This window comes from Cyanistes caeruleus, chromosome 7 (assembly GCF_971803275.1).
Source record: "Cyanistes caeruleus chromosome 7, bCyaCae1.hap1.1, whole genome shotgun sequence".
Lineage (NCBI taxonomy): Eukaryota > Metazoa > Chordata > Aves > Passeriformes > Paridae > Cyanistes > Cyanistes caeruleus.
In genome coordinates, this window is record NC_141707.1 from 22,515,065 (window position 1) to 22,536,536 (window position 21,472).

At 38.5% G+C, this 21,472-nt stretch overlaps 1 protein-coding gene across 4 annotated transcripts in view; it reads right to left on the reverse strand.

Moving 5' to 3' along the window:
• Window positions 1-21,472, reverse strand: part of CERS6 (ceramide synthase 6) — a 97,510-nt gene that overhangs the window by 51,060 nt on the left and 24,978 nt on the right. For all 4 annotated transcript variants that reach the window (XM_086896784.1, XM_086896783.1, XM_086896786.1 and 1 more), the window contains exons 2-3: window positions 14,196-14,301; window positions 11,847-11,977 (exon numbers count right to left, since the gene is read on the reverse strand). In XM_086896784.1, the coding sequence (XP_086752910.1) occupies window positions 11,847-11,977; window positions 14,196-14,301 (237 nt within the window). The remainder of the gene's footprint in view (window positions 1-11,846; window positions 11,978-14,195; window positions 14,302-21,472) is intronic.

Genomic DNA, 21,472 nt, shown 5'->3' on the forward strand with positions numbered 1-21,472 from the left:
GCTTGCATCTGGTCTGCTCAAACTCTGAATGAGATCAAATGGTTTACATATGGACCTTCTGGCAAATTCTTTAGGTTGTGCTGTTGCTTAACAGGCCAGTGCTGATGTGACACACTGCAGTAAAAAAGTCAATCTAAAAAGTGACTCTTCCATAACAGGAAAATATTTTTTTTTCTAATGTAGTCTTAAAAAGAATGCTGTAGAGTCCCTCAAAGGTGCAGCAGCAGATCTGACTGCTCTTGTTCTGAATTTGAATGCATTCCCAATCCAGAGCACAGTCAGTTTCTTAACCTCTCAGCCCTTTTTAACTTTGAGTTGCTAATGAAATTTTAAAGATGCTTCAGCATGACACAGAACATCATCTAAAAAGATGGAAAAGTTGGAGAGCCTCCACCAACTAACCTGATAAACCCCACAGTATGCTCAATTCAGCAAAAACTATTTAAGTGCCCACTTGAGCAAGTGCTTTTCATGCATTTCGTGTCTTGTCAGGTTCCCTTCATCACACTAATGAAATTTTGTCTTTCAAATTTTCCTCCCTCTGAATTTTTGCTCTGAAATGTGAAATTAAACTTCAGCTAACAAAAAAAACCCCAAACAATTTATCAAGCAGTGCTCAAGCAAAGCACCCCCTACTCCATACTTTTTGCAAAACTCACCACATGGGGTTCATGCTCTGTCAGGAAGATGCCCTCCTAGGAAAAATGGACACTTCTACCTACAACAAGGGTGAGGAGGCACAAGGCCTCTCTGCTTCTGCAATTTTCCCTTTTTTCCACTTCTTTTGTGGGAAGACTGAATGGCCAGGCTGTGAACACTGGCACTCCAGCAGAACTTTGCAGCACCCACCTCACAGTGCACAGTACTTATGGCTCTGATGCCAGACCAGTGTTGCTGCTCAGCAATGGTGTGCAAGGATCCAAAGCTACCCAACTGCTGACAACAAAACATCAAACACAGTAAATGCAGAATGTTAAAAACATAAAAGTCATTATGCTTCCAGAATTTTAAGTGTTATTTACAGAGATGCCTTTGCTATTGGTTTGCTACAGTCAGGGCCACAAACAGCAGTGTAAGAATGCCACACTTCAAAACAGTTAACATTAAAAAAAACTCATCATATCTAGCAACTAGTCATAGGCTCACCACATTGCCTGAAGAAACTGTCTCTCTGGCTCTGAAAACTATTTCCAGAGAAACTGCAGATGCCTAAAGTTTTCCCATGAAAATAGACTTCAGTGAAGTGTCAGATTTGCTGTTCTCCATCATTCACTGCTCAACTTCTGGCAGTGGCTGACAGACCTCTGGGCTCAGGCTTTGGGCTGAAAGTCAAACTGAGCCTCGTGCAAACTCCACAGTTGCAGGTCTTGGTTCTGGAGATGAGAAGACTTGAACTACCATTACATAGCTTGCTCTCCCATTTTAATCCCCACAGTCTCAATGAACTGCACAAACATTTAGATGGAATCATTAGTTGGGACTGAAAACTACTTTTTGCTGCAATGATTTCCTTTGGCTGTGAAAAGTATATGCACTGTGAGAAAGTCCAAAGAAGCATTTCTGAGGCTGAGTTTAAACAGTATTCAAGGTTTATTTCTTTTAAATAGGAAGCATCATTAAGTTCCAGACATGCACACTGTGACTTAAAGCAGCCTATGTTTTATCCTCAAACTGTGTTTTTCTGCTCCCCCAAATACAGTATGACAGCCTTCAATTTTCTGATTCACTCAAGAGGACTTAATCCAATTAATGCTGCTTCTGACATAGCCAGAGGTATACATTCTTTCTAGATGACTACCTCTAAATTTAGAGGATGATCCTAAAAAAACAATGGACTCTAAACTTCTGAATCAACTTCTTAATATTTGTGACATTGTCAACGGACCTATTATACTTTAAGTTAAAACCAAAACAGCAAGCCTTCTCCCCTAAACCAACAAAAGATTCCCCTAAAGATATTATTTTTAGGTAATAAATCATGTAAAAATACAAGACAGAGCACTGAAAAATAATGCTGAATACATCCAATAAATAGCAGCTCAAACAGTACACGCCACTAAATCTTTACTTATATTCAATCCTGGTACCTAGTCTCATTCAAAGCTGCAAGTATGACTATATGGTTGATGGAAGTAGCTCCACTGTTCCAATTTCCTTCTCCCAGATTTCTGTAATTATAATTTTCTGCATTTCCACAAATGCAGGTGCAAGCAGATGTAAAAAATGTTAATTAAAAATAATGCATAGGAAAACAAAATGAATGAATAAAACATTCTTGCCTCTTCTGGCATGGCATTGCCGTTGAGTCAGTCTGGACCATGCAAATGGTAAATAGTTCCTGCACTGTGATTAAGCAGATGTTATACAAGGAAGAAGGCAGTTATGCACAACTCACTAAGATGTGCAAAATAGCAAGTATGATAAATTGAGAACACTGTATTGCTTTCCCCTTCAATCTTCTGGATTAAGATTTGACTGTTGTCTGATTTTCCTCTTGGTTGCAGTTTGAATCAGTTATTTAATATTTAGTATTACAGTTCCATTTGAGACCAATCCTGTCCTAAATCTGTATGCTCAAAATGTAGCTCTGGAAGTCCTGAGAGCAGAATTTAGTAGTGCAGAAAAGAGGAAAGGAAACACAGTACTAAATTTTGAAGTGATGCAGTTTTATAAATAATAAAGTGTGTTTATATAATTAGGCCAGAAAATATGCATAATACAAAAGGTGTTTTGGTAACTCATTCTAGGTTACATAGTTGCTGTTGAATGGTTATGCAATTGTTCTCTTCTGAGTACTTTGAGGGCTTCATAAAATAAAGGAGTGATAAGACCTCAGAGATCTATGATCATTGCCAAATCCTGCCATACAAAGAGATACTGTCTGGAAAGTTCATGGGAAGCACACACATCAAAAACAGATGTCACTGCCATGTACTGTTCCTTGTGGTCTGATCAGCAGACCTGTTTTCTCATCAGTGATGTTTAATGCAAACAGTTGATGTGTCTTGGAGAGAGAAATCAACTCAAAAGCCTTTATAACAGGGACTTTACTCTCCGTTCTCACTAATTATCTCACAAGTCACCTGTTTTCAGACACAACAGCCCATCATTGTCCCACTCTTCTAGAGTTCTAGAGGAATGAAATCTTGAATCTTCCAGACTGCATTTAAATCTCACCTAGTGAAGTTTTCCTAGCCATGACAGCCAACATATTTGTATGCAAAAGGCATCTTTGTGACAGGTAACTGCCTTTTTAGACCAACTTGCATCACCTGTTTTCTTTTGTTCCCATGATGAGTGTTACTTTCCTATAGCATTATGTGTACCCCAGAGTGGTTTTTAGCTTGCTAAAGCAGATACTGAACCCTTGAGGAGGTAGGCTAGGTGTCAGTACTGTGTCCCCATTTCCCTGAGGAAGCCACCCAGCTGTGCTTCCATCCATGCAGCACATACCAAATCTGTGCACGGCAACCACTCACCCTCTGATTGCATGGGTAGAGATCAGTCTGCTGGGGAAGGTCTGCTGCCTCTTCACATTCTGCACTTCCATTTCAGTAGATAAACTTCCCCAACTTCTAAGTGGGGTTGCAGGGCTATCATAGCTAAGATATGAGGATAAGCAATGTTTTTAACAGTGTGTTCAAACCTCATCTTGTCAATTTTGTTTGCCCTTTTACATGCAGAAGAAGTGTATTTACTGTGTCATTTATGTTCCTTCCCTTTCTGTGTCTCCCATTCATTGCTTGTTGGATTGCTGAAAACTTTAGAAAAACCTCTACAAGTTGCTTATTACAGTGAAGGCTTTTTTGGGTCCATTTTTCATTTTTAAAGATTTATTATCCCTCAATATTCCAAGCACTGTACAAAGAAACAGGGACAGGAAATTTTTGTACTATTTTTCCTGCAAAAGTGCTTTTATCAGAGCAGCAGCAATGAAACTAAAGAAGACAGAAACCCAAATTTAACAAGTAGCACCATTTAAACTATATTTGTTAGTCTTAAAGTATTTAAATAACTATAAGGGATAGCATTAAGAATTTCAAAGCACACTTTCTACATCACCTTATGCAGAATACTTCCTGTCTGATAGTCAATTTCAGGCTGTTTCAGGGCCTGATCTTAGAAGATTTAAACTGCCAGTAACCAGGACTACATGAGCTGATGTATTACTTGAATCCTCTGAAAAGATCAGTGAAAAATTTAACTCTAACATACCCTTTTTTTTAAACCGCTAGTTTCTTGAACTTCAGGGAAGTGAAAAATAAACGTGCCTGTATCACCAAATCCTGGTCAGCAGTCAATACAAGCAGAAGAGCCTGTCACACTGATAGCAGCAGTAAAATGTAATGAGTTTGTGGATTTACATAAAATGCAAAACAGAAGCATAGAGATGAAGTTACCAGAAAGGTCCCCATTGTAGCCTGGGCTCTGTGAGCTGTCACAGCAGGTCTATGCTGAGACACCAAAGTAGAAGACAGAAGCTGTATCAAACACTGGGTTATCATATGCCTGTACCTACATTACCTACCACAGCATCACCCCAAGAAGCATTACATGAACTAGCAAGTTTCTCATCTCCGTCAGCATCATGTACATGTTCTCACAGAGATCACTACCACTACATATATTCAGCTACAGGCCACTGCAAGCCCCTTTGCACTGGCAGACAATTTACTAACACAGGAAACAGTGTAGTTATATGCCTAGTTATATGCAAGTGAAAAATGCTAAACAATGTGGAAGCTAATTCTCCTAACTCTGTGAAGAGGCATAGTCTATGTATCTATAAAATGGAAGGCAATCAAATATGAGACAAAACTGTGTACCAATGTAAGTACAAGGGAGAAGAGAGGAGTAAGGATTTTCAGTGTATAAAATAAAATTCATTCATTGCTGTGTATAAAACAACATCTTGCTTCCACTTTACTCTTCAGTATCTCAAGCCACTTGTCTCCAGTGTTTGCCAACTTCATTTAAAGCTGAGGCTGAAGAACAACAGAATTTAAGGTGCATAGAACACAAGAAAGCAGTAGCTCCTGAAGTCTTTTCAGTTTTCCTTTAGTTATCTTAATTTGTGATACTGTGATTGAAATTTTGGGTTTGTGTTCACATTAACTAGAACTTAGGGAAGAATTATTTAATTTCCATACTGTAAGATAATGGTGAGCACATACAACCCACGAGAGAATGGAAACCTAGTTAATTATAACCTTGCTTAATGAAGAATGATAATGTTAAGTGATGGTGTCTTAGCAGGATGAGCACATGAGTTAATTTAAATGTATTAATTGTGTTAAAAACCATGTCACAGAAGGCAGTAAGGGCAGGGAATTCAGAGTTTTAAGTAATCCAATTTGAGGGAAGAGGGAATTTCATAAGATGCAAAATAATACGTGCTTAAAGCACTAAAGTCTAAAAATACAGTGAGCATATTATGAGGACATGGCACAGACATATTTGCCTGTCTGCTCCAGCAGAATAGCAGGGAAAGAGGGCAGACAACTCCTGACACTTAACCAATATTGTAGTTTCCCCCTAATAACCATGTTTGGGTAGTGAGAAGTCCTGAGGCCCAGCTTAAAAAGACAGAATGGTGATCACAGACCAGATTCATATGTGGGTATGGCAGACACAGTAGGAGAGGAATCATGAGGGAAACTGCCAACCTTGCCCAATGCTGGGTCTGTTTCAGATGAGCCCTGAGCTAACTGGAGCCTTTTGAGCAGCATACTATGGAGTTGTGAGAAGTCTGCTTCTACCTTCTCCTCCAGATGATTCAGCTTTTTAATGTTGCAGGACAGGAGAGCAACAAGAGTAGACCCAGTATTTTACTATTCCAAATTTTAAAATGACAGGAATAATGAGATAAAGGGTATAAACAGAGCCACAGCTGCATCTGTTCAGTAGAAAAACATTCATTCACTCAGCCTGTGTTAACCTAAGCCCTTGTATTAGAGCTGGCAGAAGGAAGAGATCCACTCAGAGGACCACATGGCACAACATGCTCTGCTCCACCACACTATGTCTTCCCACTCTCTCACATCAGGAGGGTCCAGGTGGCTGAAGCTGCTTCCCCTGCTTCTCTCCTCCATCACATCAAAAGCTGAGCTTTCACCATGAATACAAGAACTGCCCATGCCTCCCTTGTTTCCCTTCTGTTACTTGACTGCATACACACTCTCCCCAACCACAAGAAACAGAACTCCAGCGAGCTTATGACCCACAACAGGGAAATCTGAGTGATGAGCGACCTATGTGTGCATGCAGGGCAACATTTATCCCCAGAATGTATGGTGTTTCACCCTATAAAACAGCTGTACAGCCAACTGTCTGGCAGGCCAAATCAGAGGGCAAGGATGCAGAGCTCAGGGAGGTGACCTTTACTACTTATTGGACCTACAGTGGTAGACAGTGCTGCTGAACTGCAGCTTGAGCCAGCCTGTGCAAGTATGCCTAATACAAATGTTCCAAGAGGCAAAGCTGAAAGCATAAACCCACAGCAAACCAGGCTATAGCAGCTGGGCTTGATTGCCCAGAGTCTGCCTTTGGAAGCGTGAGTTCTGGGGAAACAGTGTGCTGGAGAGGAGGTACACGGAAGATGTTTACTATTGATTTATCAGAGAACATTGTTTGAGAAGAATTAAAATTTAAAATAATTAAAATTGCTGTCAGTGGCTGCACTGTGTTCTCACAACTTTAAAATTAGGACAACTTGACAGCCAATGACTTTTTTGTGTGTCCAGGGACTCAAGCTCCAAATTACTACATATTATGTAACTCAAGGCAATCAGTACAGTCTTACCCTCTTTCCCTTGGAGCAGGAGGCCATCAGTGAACCACTGCTGAATGCCATCATACAAAAATATGTATTTACACAAAATAAAAAGCTCCATCAATACTTTTCTGCACTGACTTCCTATATGCCTTAGAGAGTAGTAGACAAAGGAATCAGTAACATGCAGAACTATGGAGTGCTACTCTTACGGAGTAATATTTCACCCCGATGTAAAACAGATCAGGATTTCTGTCTTGGTTTTTACATAGTCAAACATGACTCCAGGCCCTTTTGCACAGCTCTAGTTTCCCTGACATGAGTCTCAGTAGAAATACCTCATTGACTTTTACCTTCTGTAGAAGCCTTGCAACAAAGCACATCACTCTTCAGTGATGTTATTAGATGCAATTCTCTTAAGAAAGTCCTTGAATGTGTCATCTCCAGAGTCTAAATGCAACTCTTACAGTACCATTGTAAAACTGCAGTATTTTACATGCTTACTATAGATAACAACTACCAGATCATCTTTGTTGCTCTGCACTTCAGTTACCACTTGCCAGCAATTAATAGTCTCCTTTCTCAACTCCCCTACCACCTGAAGCTATAATAAACACCTCTTGCACTCAGCAAAGTCACATCTTCCCTGTTCTGGAACAATTTCACAGACTCCAACTCCCTTCGTATTCCATTGAACACCTATGTCGTCCATACACAAGCTGCCCCACAAATTTTACTCTGCCAACACCTGCACCCCTACTCCCTACTTGTCACAATCCACTTACCAACACAATACCAAATATCTGATTGCCCAAGTAACAGCAATTCCTGTTCCATAGAAAACAGCAACAGAAAACAAGGGAGACAGTGAAATTCTGTGGCCACTGAAGAGTAACTACCACACCTGCTGCAGAGCATGTAGTGTGACTTCACAGACTAATCCCCTCTTCTCTTCTCTGGTCATGAAATACTGGTTAGTCCCTCATTCCATGTACCACTGGAGCAGCTGACAAATCAGAATTAAATAGACCCAAAGTACCACCTACTATATTTTCACTCAGAGCAGAAGTGTCTTAGAAGCTGGTTTAGGAGAGCCTAATGCTATTAAAAATTCAGAGCCAAAAGCCTATTTTCTAGCACTTTACTGTTCAAAACAAAGCCCAGACTGATGAATTCTTTTTGTTAAGATTTGTATCAGGACAGTTCAGAATTTCAACAACCAAACAGCTGTCTTCATTTCTTTCCCTTGCACAGTTATTTTTCCAGTACAAATTTGCTAGTTGAGAAAAGCAGTATGCCCAAAAAGTTGCAAACAGCTCATAAAATTTTCACATGTGTGCAATAAGTGAAAAAAACCCCAATCTGTATTTCTCTATATCTATACACATACATGTGTATACACATATATACATAGATGGATAAAATCTTCCTCCAAAGCAACACGCATAAACAAAATTTCAATTCCTTAGGAAAAAGAATGTCTAGCTAGGATACAAGACAGAGGCTCTTCTCTCCTTGACATCAAAACTAAAAGACACACTACTTACAGACACTTTAGTATCCAAGCTTCTAGAGAATAAAGAGGGGGAAAAAAATAGATCTTTGGCTCTTCAGTCTGCACATTTTCATGTTTTCACATGCAGAATGTTGCATAAACTCAAAACATCTCTTGGCCATATGTTTCTTCCAGCCACTCCTTAGAAACCATATAAATGCCTCCAATAAACAGCTTGCTTAAATATACATAGCTGTAGGACAGACAGGTTGTTGGCCTGATGACATTCCAAAACTTATGGCATCACAGGTTCTTCCCCTTTGCTTTGGACAAGGGGAGAGGACAGAAAGCTGTCTCTTTCTATACTACTATGTCTTTGAGAAAATCAGATACACCTACACAATGGTAGTATGAGCAGAAATGACACACTGGAACTGGGAAGACACTGGAATTGGTTTGGGAATCGCCATTGCATAGGCTTTCTGACGCATCAAACATTGAAAAAGGCATTCTTGAATCCTGTATTCTGTCTGGCAGTAAGCAATGTAATATTCTTGGTGTCAGGCTGTGCCATAGGGACAAAGAGAGAAGAATAATAGAAACCCAACAGAAATACATGGAAGTAGAAAAGTCCATTTTGCACACTCAGTTGACCACTTTGTTTCCTCCTTTATTATGCATCTTGGATCTTTCAAGTTGAAGAAGGGAGCACAAATTTACAAAATAGAAAGAAAAGCTACGGACATACTATCCCCAGCAGCTAATATAGTAGGCTGAAGGCCTGAGCTTTGCAGTCTGAGGTTATACTAGGTGGATACCTTTCCTACCCACTACAAACTGTGACTTTAACTCCAGGTTTCATGCCAGAATCACCAAGTCCTTGGGATACAAGGACTGACTTGCTAATAAAATAATACACAGTGCTGCATTTATTACTTTCTGACTGGATCATTAATCACCACCTGGTGATTACATACATTAATCACCACCTAGTGACATTATCTATTTCATATGAATACTTACGCCATAACATCTGAAAGCTTAAGCAGGTACATAATACTACTCAAGTCTCACCATTAGGGTCCCTATGGTTCTAATAATCAAATTACACCCTCTTTCAGATTGACAGACAGAACTCTATGGCATGAATACTGATTAAGGTTCCTGAAAAAGTAATTTATTTTCACTATAATGCTGTGACACAAACAGTATCTATAAGCAGGAGATTTTATTACTACCATTTTCTTCATATAACCATCATCTGCCCATAGCCTGAATATTTTACAAGGACTGGCAGGAAAGGAGTTATTCCATTTGGAAAAAAAACCAACAAAACAAAAAACCCCCCAAGCAAACAAAAAAACTCACAAAACAAAAAACCAAAACAAAAACCAAACACCCCCCCTCAAGAAGGAGTGTAGGTTTTGGAGTTTCTCTGCACTCTGTTTATGACCAACAAATTACAAAGTTAAAAAAAAAGATAAAATATTGCATTACAAATAATTGTAATTGCTTGAAAAGAAGGGAAAGGTTAGAGAAAGTGAGAAATCTGTGACAATAAGAATCCTATAATGAAGTTACTGGCAGAGTGTGTTTGGGGCTGGATCTTTGGCGCCATTCATCTTGGGCAAGTGTGTTTATCATTAAATTTTACTCTCAGTTTTTGTCACACTGAAGCTACTCTACCTTAGATAGTGCCCACACTATTCATTTGCAAGAAAGATAAGGCAGTCAAAAATGGCCTAGAGCCCTTCTGGCACAGCTCCTTCTCCCTTTCATCATTGAAAAGCCACTCTGGGCTCAAGGAACACTTTGTCTAGCAGTAAATTGAATCGTCTCCATGTAAAAAGAGTTGGAGTTTTTTTTTTAAATAGATCCATATTTGCTGTGGGTTCTTTAACTTTTCTTCCCCAGCCACAGTCAATCAGTGCTGTTGCCAGCAAAACTAAAGCCTTCTCTGGAGGCACAACAGCAGCTCAGCAGTATGAAGGTGTAGGCAGAGATCACTGTCATTTTGCTTGCTCTGTTCTTGCTTATTACATAAGGGCACATTTTGTTCTGTCTAAACTCTCCACTGGCACCTGAATTACTAAAGACTCAAGTCCTTCCCATGACTGTTGTGGGAACACATACTTTAAGTAGCTCAGAGCTTCAAAGCACTTGCCACACACAGTCACTAAATCTGAAAAGCCACCCCATTAGCTCAATAGCTATGAAAAGGCTACAGACCTCATACCAAAGGATTTCTTTGGTCAAAAGTTTCTGAAGTTAGTGTTCTGATGAACACATTTAACTAAACAAACTTTAACACCCATACTGAAAGGATAAAAGGGTAACCCTGTGTTCCCAGTGGTAGTCTGACTACATGCCAACAACTATGTCCAAGATGTGTCAAGCTGGTGGTACACAGTCCATCACTGGAAACGCTCCCAGGGCAAAGCAACACCTCATTCCCACAGCACTACACACATGTAGAAATGGAGAGGCAGCTCCCAATGCACTTCTTTCAAACCATGAACAGATAGAACCTTAAGTATCCACCTATTATATATGCCATCTTGCTTCTTTCTGGGTAAGTTTTATCATTACTGTTAAGTACACATATTGCAGAAATGCCAATGGCTCTCTCTAAACAAAGCTGGCACTATATTCTGTTAGCACTTCACTACAGCTTAACCTTACTTTCCAGTCTGTATTCATAGCTGTCATTTGCATCCTATTTTGATAATTTATGCCACAAAGGAGCAATTCAGCACCCATTATTATCCTATCTATGCCAGTATTTCATGGCATGCTTCTATTTTTCTACCTATTAAGTTCACCCAAATGCGCTGGCACCAGTGCAGGAGAGCAAGATCTTTCAGCTGAGTTACAGAGGAAGCAAAATATACCACCCAAATATGCCAGCTCTAAGGCTAATACAGCAATAATTTTTTCCAAGACGCCACAGCTGACAAGTTAATAACTACAACCCTTGCAGAAAAAAAGGTTGTTCTTCACTGATCTCAAAAATTAATAACTTTAAGGCCAGCAGCTGCTGGCAACAAAATGACTAGATCTATCCATAATCTCATCATGCCTTGATTTATTTAACATTAAGGAACAAGGATTTTAGCTGTAAATACCAAAGAAAATACTTAAGTATTCTGACACTTAAATTCTTCTATTTAGTAAAGGGCCAATCATTTTTAGACAATTTATCTTTTGTCTTCTTTTTATTTAACAACCCAACTGCCTTTCATCTTTACTCCTTCATCTCAGATCGCCATCAGATTGTATGGCTAAATGTAGTGCTGTAAGGTCAGCACACTAACACCAGGTGACTTGCCTTAAAGGATCAGGGTGGTGGGCCAATAGTATAGAATCACAATGACATTATTTCTGAAAGCTTTTGACCACAAAATACCTGAAAAGTACAATCTGACTCCTTCAAGAGAATGAAGATTACTTTTATCATTAATTATATACTACCCATTTGTATAATTTTCTAATTCTCTACAAAATACTTGTGAAAAACAAAGGGGAAAATTTTTAGAACATAGGCTCAACAAGCCTCAAGAAGAGAACATGCATCCTTACATGCTCTCACAGAACTTCCTAAGGGTGCTGGGTTTTTCCTGGTTGCGTCTTTGTCGAAACCAACGTTGAATGCTGCGTACATCCCAGTCCAGCTGCTTGGAGAGGCCTTCCAGCCTTTTCTCATCTGGATGCTACAAAACAGAGAAGTACAAATATGATTTTCTTGCTCAACTGCATTAACACTTTAAATTCAGAGCTGCTGTAGTTTACTCTTGTCTTCTTACCAAGGCTGACACATGGACACATGGAAAAATGTTCACAGAAATCTCTACTGACAGATTCCTGCCAGAATATATTTACAATGACAATTATTAATCTAGAAGGACAGACACTGTAATATGACATGCAGGTCCATTACTAATAAAAAACTTCAAAGGGACAATGGTATTTAAGCTTGCTTGAAAACTTGGAAGTGAAGTTCAGCAGCCATAAAATGCCTTGCATTTCTGGAGCAGTGGCTCTTAAAAGCACCCCACTGCCTGCCACACACTAATACCTGTTCCACTGTACTACATCAGGATCTTTATCCTACCAACTGTTGCACTAGGAAAGATGGTCTGACTTACACAATTAAGAGGATAAATCCCATATTTGTGCATGATAATGTTAAAAATGAGGTTGTTAAACGAAGTGACAACTTCAAAAGGAAAATCACCTTGACAACAGGGAGAATCATTTTCTATAAAACTAAATACACACAAATATTCTCCAAAGCAGGAAATGTAGAAGTCTCATACCATTACCGTGGCTGCAAACCTGTGCAGAGGTAAGGCAAAAGAAAATGAGTCTGCCCTTAATTTGAAGTGCAGTACAGGACAATTCTCCAGTCATACAGCAATTCTACATGTTCAGTAAAGCATATGTACTACTTACATATTTCTCCTGATCACACAGTTTTTTAAATAAACAGAAAAATGGACAATCTGTTTTCTGGAGCTTTAGCTTTATTTCTGCAAGCCAGATATATATATTGAATGAAGTAGAAGAGCTCTTACAACAAAGAGCTTAAAATTTTTAATTGTTGCAAGACATAAACCAGCAGAACTACTTTTGGGCTGAAGTTGTGTCCATCAGCCTCCAAGAAAACACAGGAAGGAGAGGGAAATGAAAGGATGAGACAAGAGATGGTTGAAGTATTTGCCATTCATCTCAAGTCAACCAAGGCATCTACTAGTTTTTCAATTGAAGATTAAGATTAATTTCTGTAACCTTGGAGAAATGAAATGTTTGATGCAGCTCTTTGGAGTTTGACTAGAGTGAACTTCTGTACAAGATTCAAAAAAGGCAGGTAGCTAAACTGAGACAGTTTCTCTGAGAGCAGTAACCAGATTCTTGCATGAAAGCAGATACTTTCGTTTGGAGCTCTTCACACTCACAGACTACCAGATTCTACAAGGAAATATTAAGAACAAACAAACAACCCCACAACAAACAAAACCTAACCATTCTTCCTTTAGCTGAGTCTGTGTGAGAGTATATCCTGCAGCTTTCAGAAACAAGGCACACGCAATTCCCTCCCTGAAAACAGAACAAAAGTCATAGCAAGTGCCACGGTGATCTCTGGATAGTGTAGGACACACAAGCAAGACAGATACACACCATAATTCACTGCCTGTGACACTGAACCCAATTTTGCCCTTTTAGACTTCAATACTCTCTGAAGTTTACAGTGGTGCCCAGCTACAGCCTGGAGCCAAAGTGGGATTGGAAAGCTCCTGCAGAAGAATTTGGGATGCTTGAAAAGTATGGGTAGAACAACAAACAGGTTAAGTCAAGATGTCATATGGTGAGAGATGTAGAGACAGATATGTAAGTTGTAGGGGAAAATCTTGTACAAAAAAGATATGCAAACTGTAAACAAAACATTATTTAGTCAGTTTCTCCTGCTTTTCTATGTTTTTCTCCTGTAGCTGGGACACCAGCAAGATAGGTCTTCCCTTAGAAGGAGTAGTTTTGAAGTTTCATGGAAAATTCAGTATCAATATTACTGCCTTGCAATGAGCCTTTTTTTTTTTTTTTTTTTTTTTCTCAAAACCCCAACTATTTTGCACAAATTGATACAAAATAGATAAGAAGCAAAAACAGTTAGCAAAAAAAAAGTAGGTGGCCATATGGCATCTACAAAGTGTTTCTGTGACAATTTTTTTTGATTGAAAGCTTAAAGGAAGCATCACAAAAGGATACACAACCACTCGAGCTGGCATATTAATGATATCCCCAATATTTGATTTCTGATTTCAGGTGTAAAAATGCAGCACTGCATTTATCTGTTAGCTTTGCTTTGTTCAGACATAGTTTACAGTGCCACATCCCACTTCATAAGGTAAATATTTTAGTTAGGCACCCTACCTTTGTAATAGCTGTGAAAACCTTTTCCAGGATGGCATTAGGTTGAGCTTTCTGTGGTCCATTGGCTTGGACTTTGAGGCCTAAGGCACATGGTTTAGCAATGAACCTGTGAGAAACAGAAAAATGAGAGAAGAAAACAGGTGAAATCCTTCAGTTATTTACTTCATTACTGTCATCAATCAATGGCATGTGGTAAATGGGCAAGCATTATAACCCTGCCAGCAGAAACAGTACTCAGTTTTACAGCTCAAAAGCAAGCTCATATAGGCAATTACATCGCAAAGTAAGGAACGGCACTTTGAAGGATGAAAGGAACTCTGTGGAACACATAAAACAGAGGATTTTCTTTCATGTTGTGAAGAAAGAGATTGGAACAAAAGCATGAGAGGAATGCCTCCTAGAGAAGCACCAACTCATGAAAAGAGCAGGGCAGCTTGTAGAGATGGGGAGCATATAATATTATCCTCCAAACACAGCCTTTTTAAAAATCAGTTTCCAAAGCAGCTACTGCCTCAGGACTCCTTTAGCACAATGGAATTTCAGAATCATGAAAGGCAGCAAGCACTTAAGCTGCCCAGTCAATACTATTTTCTAAAAGCATAAAATTTACATGGTACAGAGACACAAGCAATACTCTTCTGCTAAAGTATGAGGCTGTCCAAAATCGTAACACCAATCCCTAAGTTCTCTGAGACATCTTAGAGTTGAATTGCATAGTTGATATTACATATACTCAAAGACCACCACTCTACTCGCAAAAAATTAAATTATTTGTAACTCTGAGTCTAAATCTGGAATTCCCATTCCAAGCTAAAAACTCTGTATAGTAATCACATTCATATCTGAACACTATGAACTTCTGCCACATTTGAACAATATAACACATGATTTCACTTAAAAGGCTTCTGTTTCCCAAAACTTCATTTACCAACACGGACCAAAACAACACTTGGTACTTAAGTAGTTTCAGATTCATCCAGCTGAATGACCACAAGCTATAAAAAGTCCAGGAATTCTTACCCATGCACAAGCCCCATTTTAAGCACTGTTATGAGCTACAACTGCTGTTTCTGCCACGTTTAAGACAGCACAGCTGATTAAAGGGAATTAATTCCTAGGCAATATTACAGTGGTTACAGCAATAGCATTTGGTAAAGAAAGATGGGATGGCCAGATCACCCTGTTTTCCTAGAGGAAAACTCTTGATATATTGACACTATTTCCATATGAAAGGCAATTATATAGCCTGAAATAAAGTTGGTGACTGAGAGTGGGAAGACAAATATTCAAAAGCACACACAATACATTAGTGGTCTTACTATTTCTTCCTAGTGTGTTACAGAAGCAAAAAACAGTTATACTATGTAAAACTTTTCAAATCTAAATTGATTTCAGATTACAACCATCATACTAGCTCTACATCATCGACCGAATTAAAGACATTGCATCAGATGTAAATTTCCTGCTTTAGAGTTAAGAGCTTTGATGAATCCAGTTTTACTACTAAGATCAAGAAGGCAATCCAGCCTTCTGTTCATGAAAGAGAAGCATGTAAGCTCTGCACATGTTAGATGTAAACACAGTTTAATCAAGACACATTGGAAACTTGTATGTTAGTTAAAGCTGATAGAAGAAATGAGAAATGTATTCTAAAGTTGAATACAGACAATAACCAAATCAGTTCTGGCCATTTCTGCTAGCTGATAACCAGAAAGATAGCTGAAGAAGCCAATGGAATTTGATTTCAGAAGCCTAATTTATTTCTAAATTCTATTCTATTCTCTGTTCTTAAATCTAAAACACTTCATCATCATGTAACAACAGGGCTCAGAATTTAGCATCTATGTTTTGTATCAGAAAGCTGAAAAACAGACAGAAATTCAAGTCTTCATTATTAAAGACAATAAAAACAATTTCCTGAAGAGTAAGCCATAGAGCCAGACATGTCAATCCTTAAAAAAACAATAAAGGCGATGTCAATCAGTGTTAAAGCTAATTTTACAGAGCCATAAAAGGAAACATTTAAAAGTAGAGGGGCAGGGGAATGTTGTAGGCATGATGCCTTGAGAGTAAAAACAAATAAAATAAATAAAAGACAACTGCAGCAGCTTTATGCATTCATGGAGGAATCCAAGCTCAGCCTCCACCATTAACAGCAAGATAAGAAAGTCATTAAAAAAACCAAAAAAATAAAAATTGTTTCAGACAGATTTTCTGTGCACTTGTTAAGTCAGTCTTCTCTGAAATAAGACAGGATTTGGGAGTTTTTTGCTTATTTGGAGGGTATGGGGTGTTTTTGTTTGGTTGGGCGGGGGGTTTTGATTGCTTTGTGTTTTTGATGTTTTGTTTGCTGTTCTTTTAATAAAATACATCTTTCAACTTCTGCCTTGCTTTTCTCCTTCTCTTGAGCGAAGGAATGTGAGAGCCATGATATAACTCCAGTAGAAAGGCAGTTCCCTAAATATGATAATTTAAAAAGAAAAAAGCAGATAAAAAGTCCCAGTTAGAAAAAAATTCAACAAGAAGTAATTCCAACAAGTTTCATGATGAGCTGATCTTCATTTAAATCTAAACAAACCAGCTGGGTTTGCTTAAATGACATTCTTGAAATTACATGTCATATTAATGAATAGTCTAGGTAAATCCAGGACAAATCACAGACCCAGTGGGCTTTTTTTTAACCTTAAAATCATAATATACGTGTTATACCCATTACCTAAAACAAAACACATTTTCTGAACACAAACATGAGCTTTTCTGCCTTTGTTGCTTATGTTTTTCACATGCATGGGAGGAATGGGCACATGACTTAAAGCAGAGCCTGTCCACAGTACACAGCTGGAAAACACAGGATTATCTTTATCAGCTACGTCAGTGATGAAGGGACAGGGAAAGCTACAAAAAACTCATGAAAGTCCTGCTAGGACACTCAAGAGAAAACAGTTTTAACTGAAACATTTTATACACCTGCAATACTGAACAGATTTGACCACTAATTCAAGTATGCATAAGCAAAGCTTTGTCCATGTGATTATTTTTGGTGGAACTTGTAAAATGTGATTTTTTTTTTTCATACAAAAACTTAACCAAATCAAGCTATACTTTAGACTATAAAAGTTGTTTTTCAAGATTACAATCATAGAGTTCAAAGTAGTTTAGAGTTCATTTATTAGGGTCCCAAACTTCACAGGTGTCATAAAAAGCACCATTAATATTTTACTCTTCTGTAATAATTTGATTTGTAAGTAAAAAAAAAAAAATAATGTTTGATACATGTACAAACTATGAGTGTTTTGCCAAATGCTGCACTTCTTAAAAGCACTGTTCATTTTTTCCATTTCTGCTAACACTGTGGTATTCAATTCCCTAAACAGTCTTAGTGAAACCCATGGGACTATCTATTGCATAAGGTATTGCAATTAAGAGTGAGTTACTATTGTGAAAGAGCAAGGAGAATGGAATTGAGTATATTGCCAGCTTTTCTCTTTGAAACATGGAAATATGAACAAACACCACACTGATGTCTCTTTTTTAATGGATTTCAGTACAGAGGAATTGAAAGCTGAATTACGCAGAAATTAAAGGACAAACACGTTTTCCTGAATATAGCAATTCTATTGCACGTATTCTGGATCTAGAAAGGAAAGTCTAACATAAACAAGGGAATGAAAATCAGAATTCAAGAACATTTTTAAAGGCAGGTTCCTCATTCACAGTCGGAAGCGCCGTGTAAGAAGCAGCCCAAGCCAAGGCAGAAGCCGCAGCTGGGTGAGTGCAGAGCACGGGCGCGGAAGGAGCTGGGCCTCCGCAGGGCCCTGAGCAGCCCCAGCGGCCCCGGGCAGGCGCTGCCCGGCCATTTCCAGCCTGTCCTTCTCCACTCACTCATTTGTTCATTCGCCCAAACTTAAGAGATCAGCTTTTCTCTAGAAAGGGGTTGAAAACCCAATGATCCCAGGGAATAAAGAGAAACGGCAGTCCCACCACAAGTGTGTCAATTTAATCAAGTACTGTTTTGGGTTTCCTCAAGCAGGCGCAATTACTTCATGAGGGAGCAACCATCCCACCTGACCACCAATGCTGCGGAAAACAAAACTTCAAACCTGCAAGAATTAATTTGAAATGTTACCCCTCACAATTCTGGGAGGACGATGTGCATTTGCAATTGCAAAGTCTGTGTTAAATAAATTAGATTTTTTAAGTATCACATGAAGGATAGGAAGAAAAGTAAAACTTATTTTTTTAATTTTTCTTACTATAAATTAAACAGCCCTACTTGTAACATGTAATCTTTGCCCTGAATCTGGCCAGACACAGATACATAAATCTTTACTCATCTGGGGCACTGGGAATGTGCTTGTAGGGCCCTCTGATAGGATGTGAATGCAGTGTTTTCACACCAGCAGGTCACCTGCCATTTCCGTGCCGACCAGAGTAGCAGCCCTTTAGCAAATTCATGTCTGAGTTTCTCAGCAGCTCTGAAGATATTTAAACCACCACAGAGCCCACAGCAGGTAAACAGGGATTACAGGTTTGGGAATTTTTAAAGAGCCTTAAAGGTCTGCAAGAATTAGCAAGGCTTTCCAAAGGGGGCCAAAAACCACAGAAAAGCCAATCATCCAAACAAAAATTAAGCTAACAGCACTAATGAACAGTAGATTCTTATAACTCACACTCCTTTTAATGTAGGGAAAGAAAATAATGGCTTCTTCTAAACCATCAATTTAAGAAATACTCGTGGTAAAATAATTGACCATGGAAGTGATACACATTGACCAATTATTTTTGCAAAAGGATAAGATTACCCATTCAACAGAACCAAAATCAAAACAAGGGTGGCTGATAGAGAAAAAAGGGTGTTTTACACTTCTGCACTTGAAACTGGCATATCTAAAATAAAGCCAGCATCAGAGGGAAGGATCTGCAAACGTCTTACCAGGGTCCAAATCCAGCAATAACTGACAAAGTAAGTTTAGGGGTGTGTTTTTTTGGTTTGTTTTTTTTTTAATGTGTTTTTTGTTTGTTTTTAATATTTTTTATTTAGGCACATTTCAACCCGCAAATTAGTAAACCTTTTTTTTTTTTTGCCTTGCAGTATTTTAAGCACAGAACGTTTTTTCCCTGACTTAAGCAGCTTTACTTTGTGGCCAATTTCAATACAGAAGACGACTCAGAAATTTTCATTAGTGCAAGTTAGAAAAGCTATGCCAGTGCTTATTTCACACTTTCCTAAAAAATCTTGGCTAGTCACAGTTTAAATAATTTATTAAATATTATTACATTATTCATTAATATTTATTATTATACATCATATATTATATATTAATATATAATTGTTGTGGAATTATTAAAATTATTAAATAAATTAAAACACAGTCCCTTTTGTCATTCCTTTTTATCAAAAGTAGGTCACATTATGGACCAACAGACACAACTAATGGCCTGTTATTACATACCATCCATCCCCTAACAATCCATTTTCTGAGAAGATAACTCAGCATGGCACAAAGGATCTGCACAAAATCACTCTGGAGACTGCTCCTACATGACCTCTACTAACAGATAAAAAATATCATGAACCAAACAGGCAGGACCTTGGCTATGAAGTCCCCATTTACCCTAAGAATATGCAGGGGTTTTTAGCCTTTCATGTCCACAAAAACATTTGAGTTAATTACCTATCAATGCACAATAAGAGTTGAGTCTCCTTGTCCTGTGCTGAGGATGCATCTATGTAGAGTAATTAGAAAAAAACTGTGGTGAATGTTAAGGTGTGCAGCACATCTGAGTCATCCCAAGAATAACTAGAGGATCTCCAGAGGTCCCTTCCCATCGCAACCACACTGCAATAACAAACTCTAGTTAAGCGGTCAGCTCTGATTACATACATACAGTATATGTGAGACAGGTAAAAACTCTCAGACACTGGCATAGTTCAAGCGGTGCTTACATAAAAGGCTGCACATGTTGCTAACACCAGCCAGCTGTGAGCTCCAAAAAACCCCCAAAAAAACTATTCCTTGCCAATCAAATATGTCCTTAAAATCTCATGATTTCCTATCAGTATACTTACAGATATCGGGGAAGGCAGTTAAACCAGACAAAAATTCCTCTCTGTGCTAAAGATGTACACAAATCTGTTTTGAGGAATCTGGCTCCTTTTTTGAAAGAGTGATGCAGAGCAAATTTTCCCAGCTCATCTACTTTATGCTCACTAAATACAGATTATTCCAGGGATTTATGATTACAATTGTCTAACTTGTTGGACATTGCTTGCTGGTTTTATACAGAAACAATCTAAATTTTCTCTAAGGCTGGATAAACACAGAAGAGGCTTGTTTCTGAGCAGATGCTCAACCCATTTACTGCCACAACACTCAAAAATAATTGCTGAATCCATTTTGTTATTTTGGTATAGCTGACCTACTTAACTCAGAAGTTACATGTATTAACAATAATTAAAATAAAATTAACAAAGCTTCCCACAAACCCCAGAAAAATCTTAATAGTCCTAGAACAAATCCAGTAGATATAGAGGGTTGTCCCTTCAGTATACCTATCCCAGAAGCGGTTTTGGCTTTATGTTTCACAACAACTTATGTTACAGAAAGTCCAATAGGATACAATGACTGAAGCACAGGCAGGGGTCTTAATGGAGAAAATCTCATCCAAAGTGTATGTACACAGGAAAGTTAACTTCACTGAAATTTTTGGGATGTGCTGAGAAATGGGCCAGAACTCCCACAATGAAACCTTTTCAAAGGAATCTGTCTGCCCAAGCAAAAAGCCAAGCACACAACTCTGTTTGTCAGCAAGAGCCTTCTCACACAGAGCATCCCAATCACTGTCTCAGAGGGCAGTGCAAAGGACAGCACAGAGCCAACCCTTCCAGGGGGACCTATTCCAAACCCTGCTGAAATGACTTCAGAAAAGCACAAATATGCACCTGCCTTTCATCTGAGATGTTCAATGCTTTTCCTTCTCTTCTCTTTTCTCCTCTCATAGAGATCCATTGGCTGTTATTCCCACACCGGCATCATCATCCCAATACCTCATGTTAAATTATACAAACTAAACACTATATGTTGCATTCTACATGTGTTTACAAAAAAACCAAAAGCTAAGGCAAAAGGTAGTTGTGTAAAAAAACAGATCTGGTATCTGTATTTCAGCTTTCAGACTTACTGGTTAGTACAGAGCAAACCCACAGAATTTTTAAGCAAATCAAACAAATTATACTTATCACTCAACAGCAGTATTAGGGAATGCTTTGTCCTAAC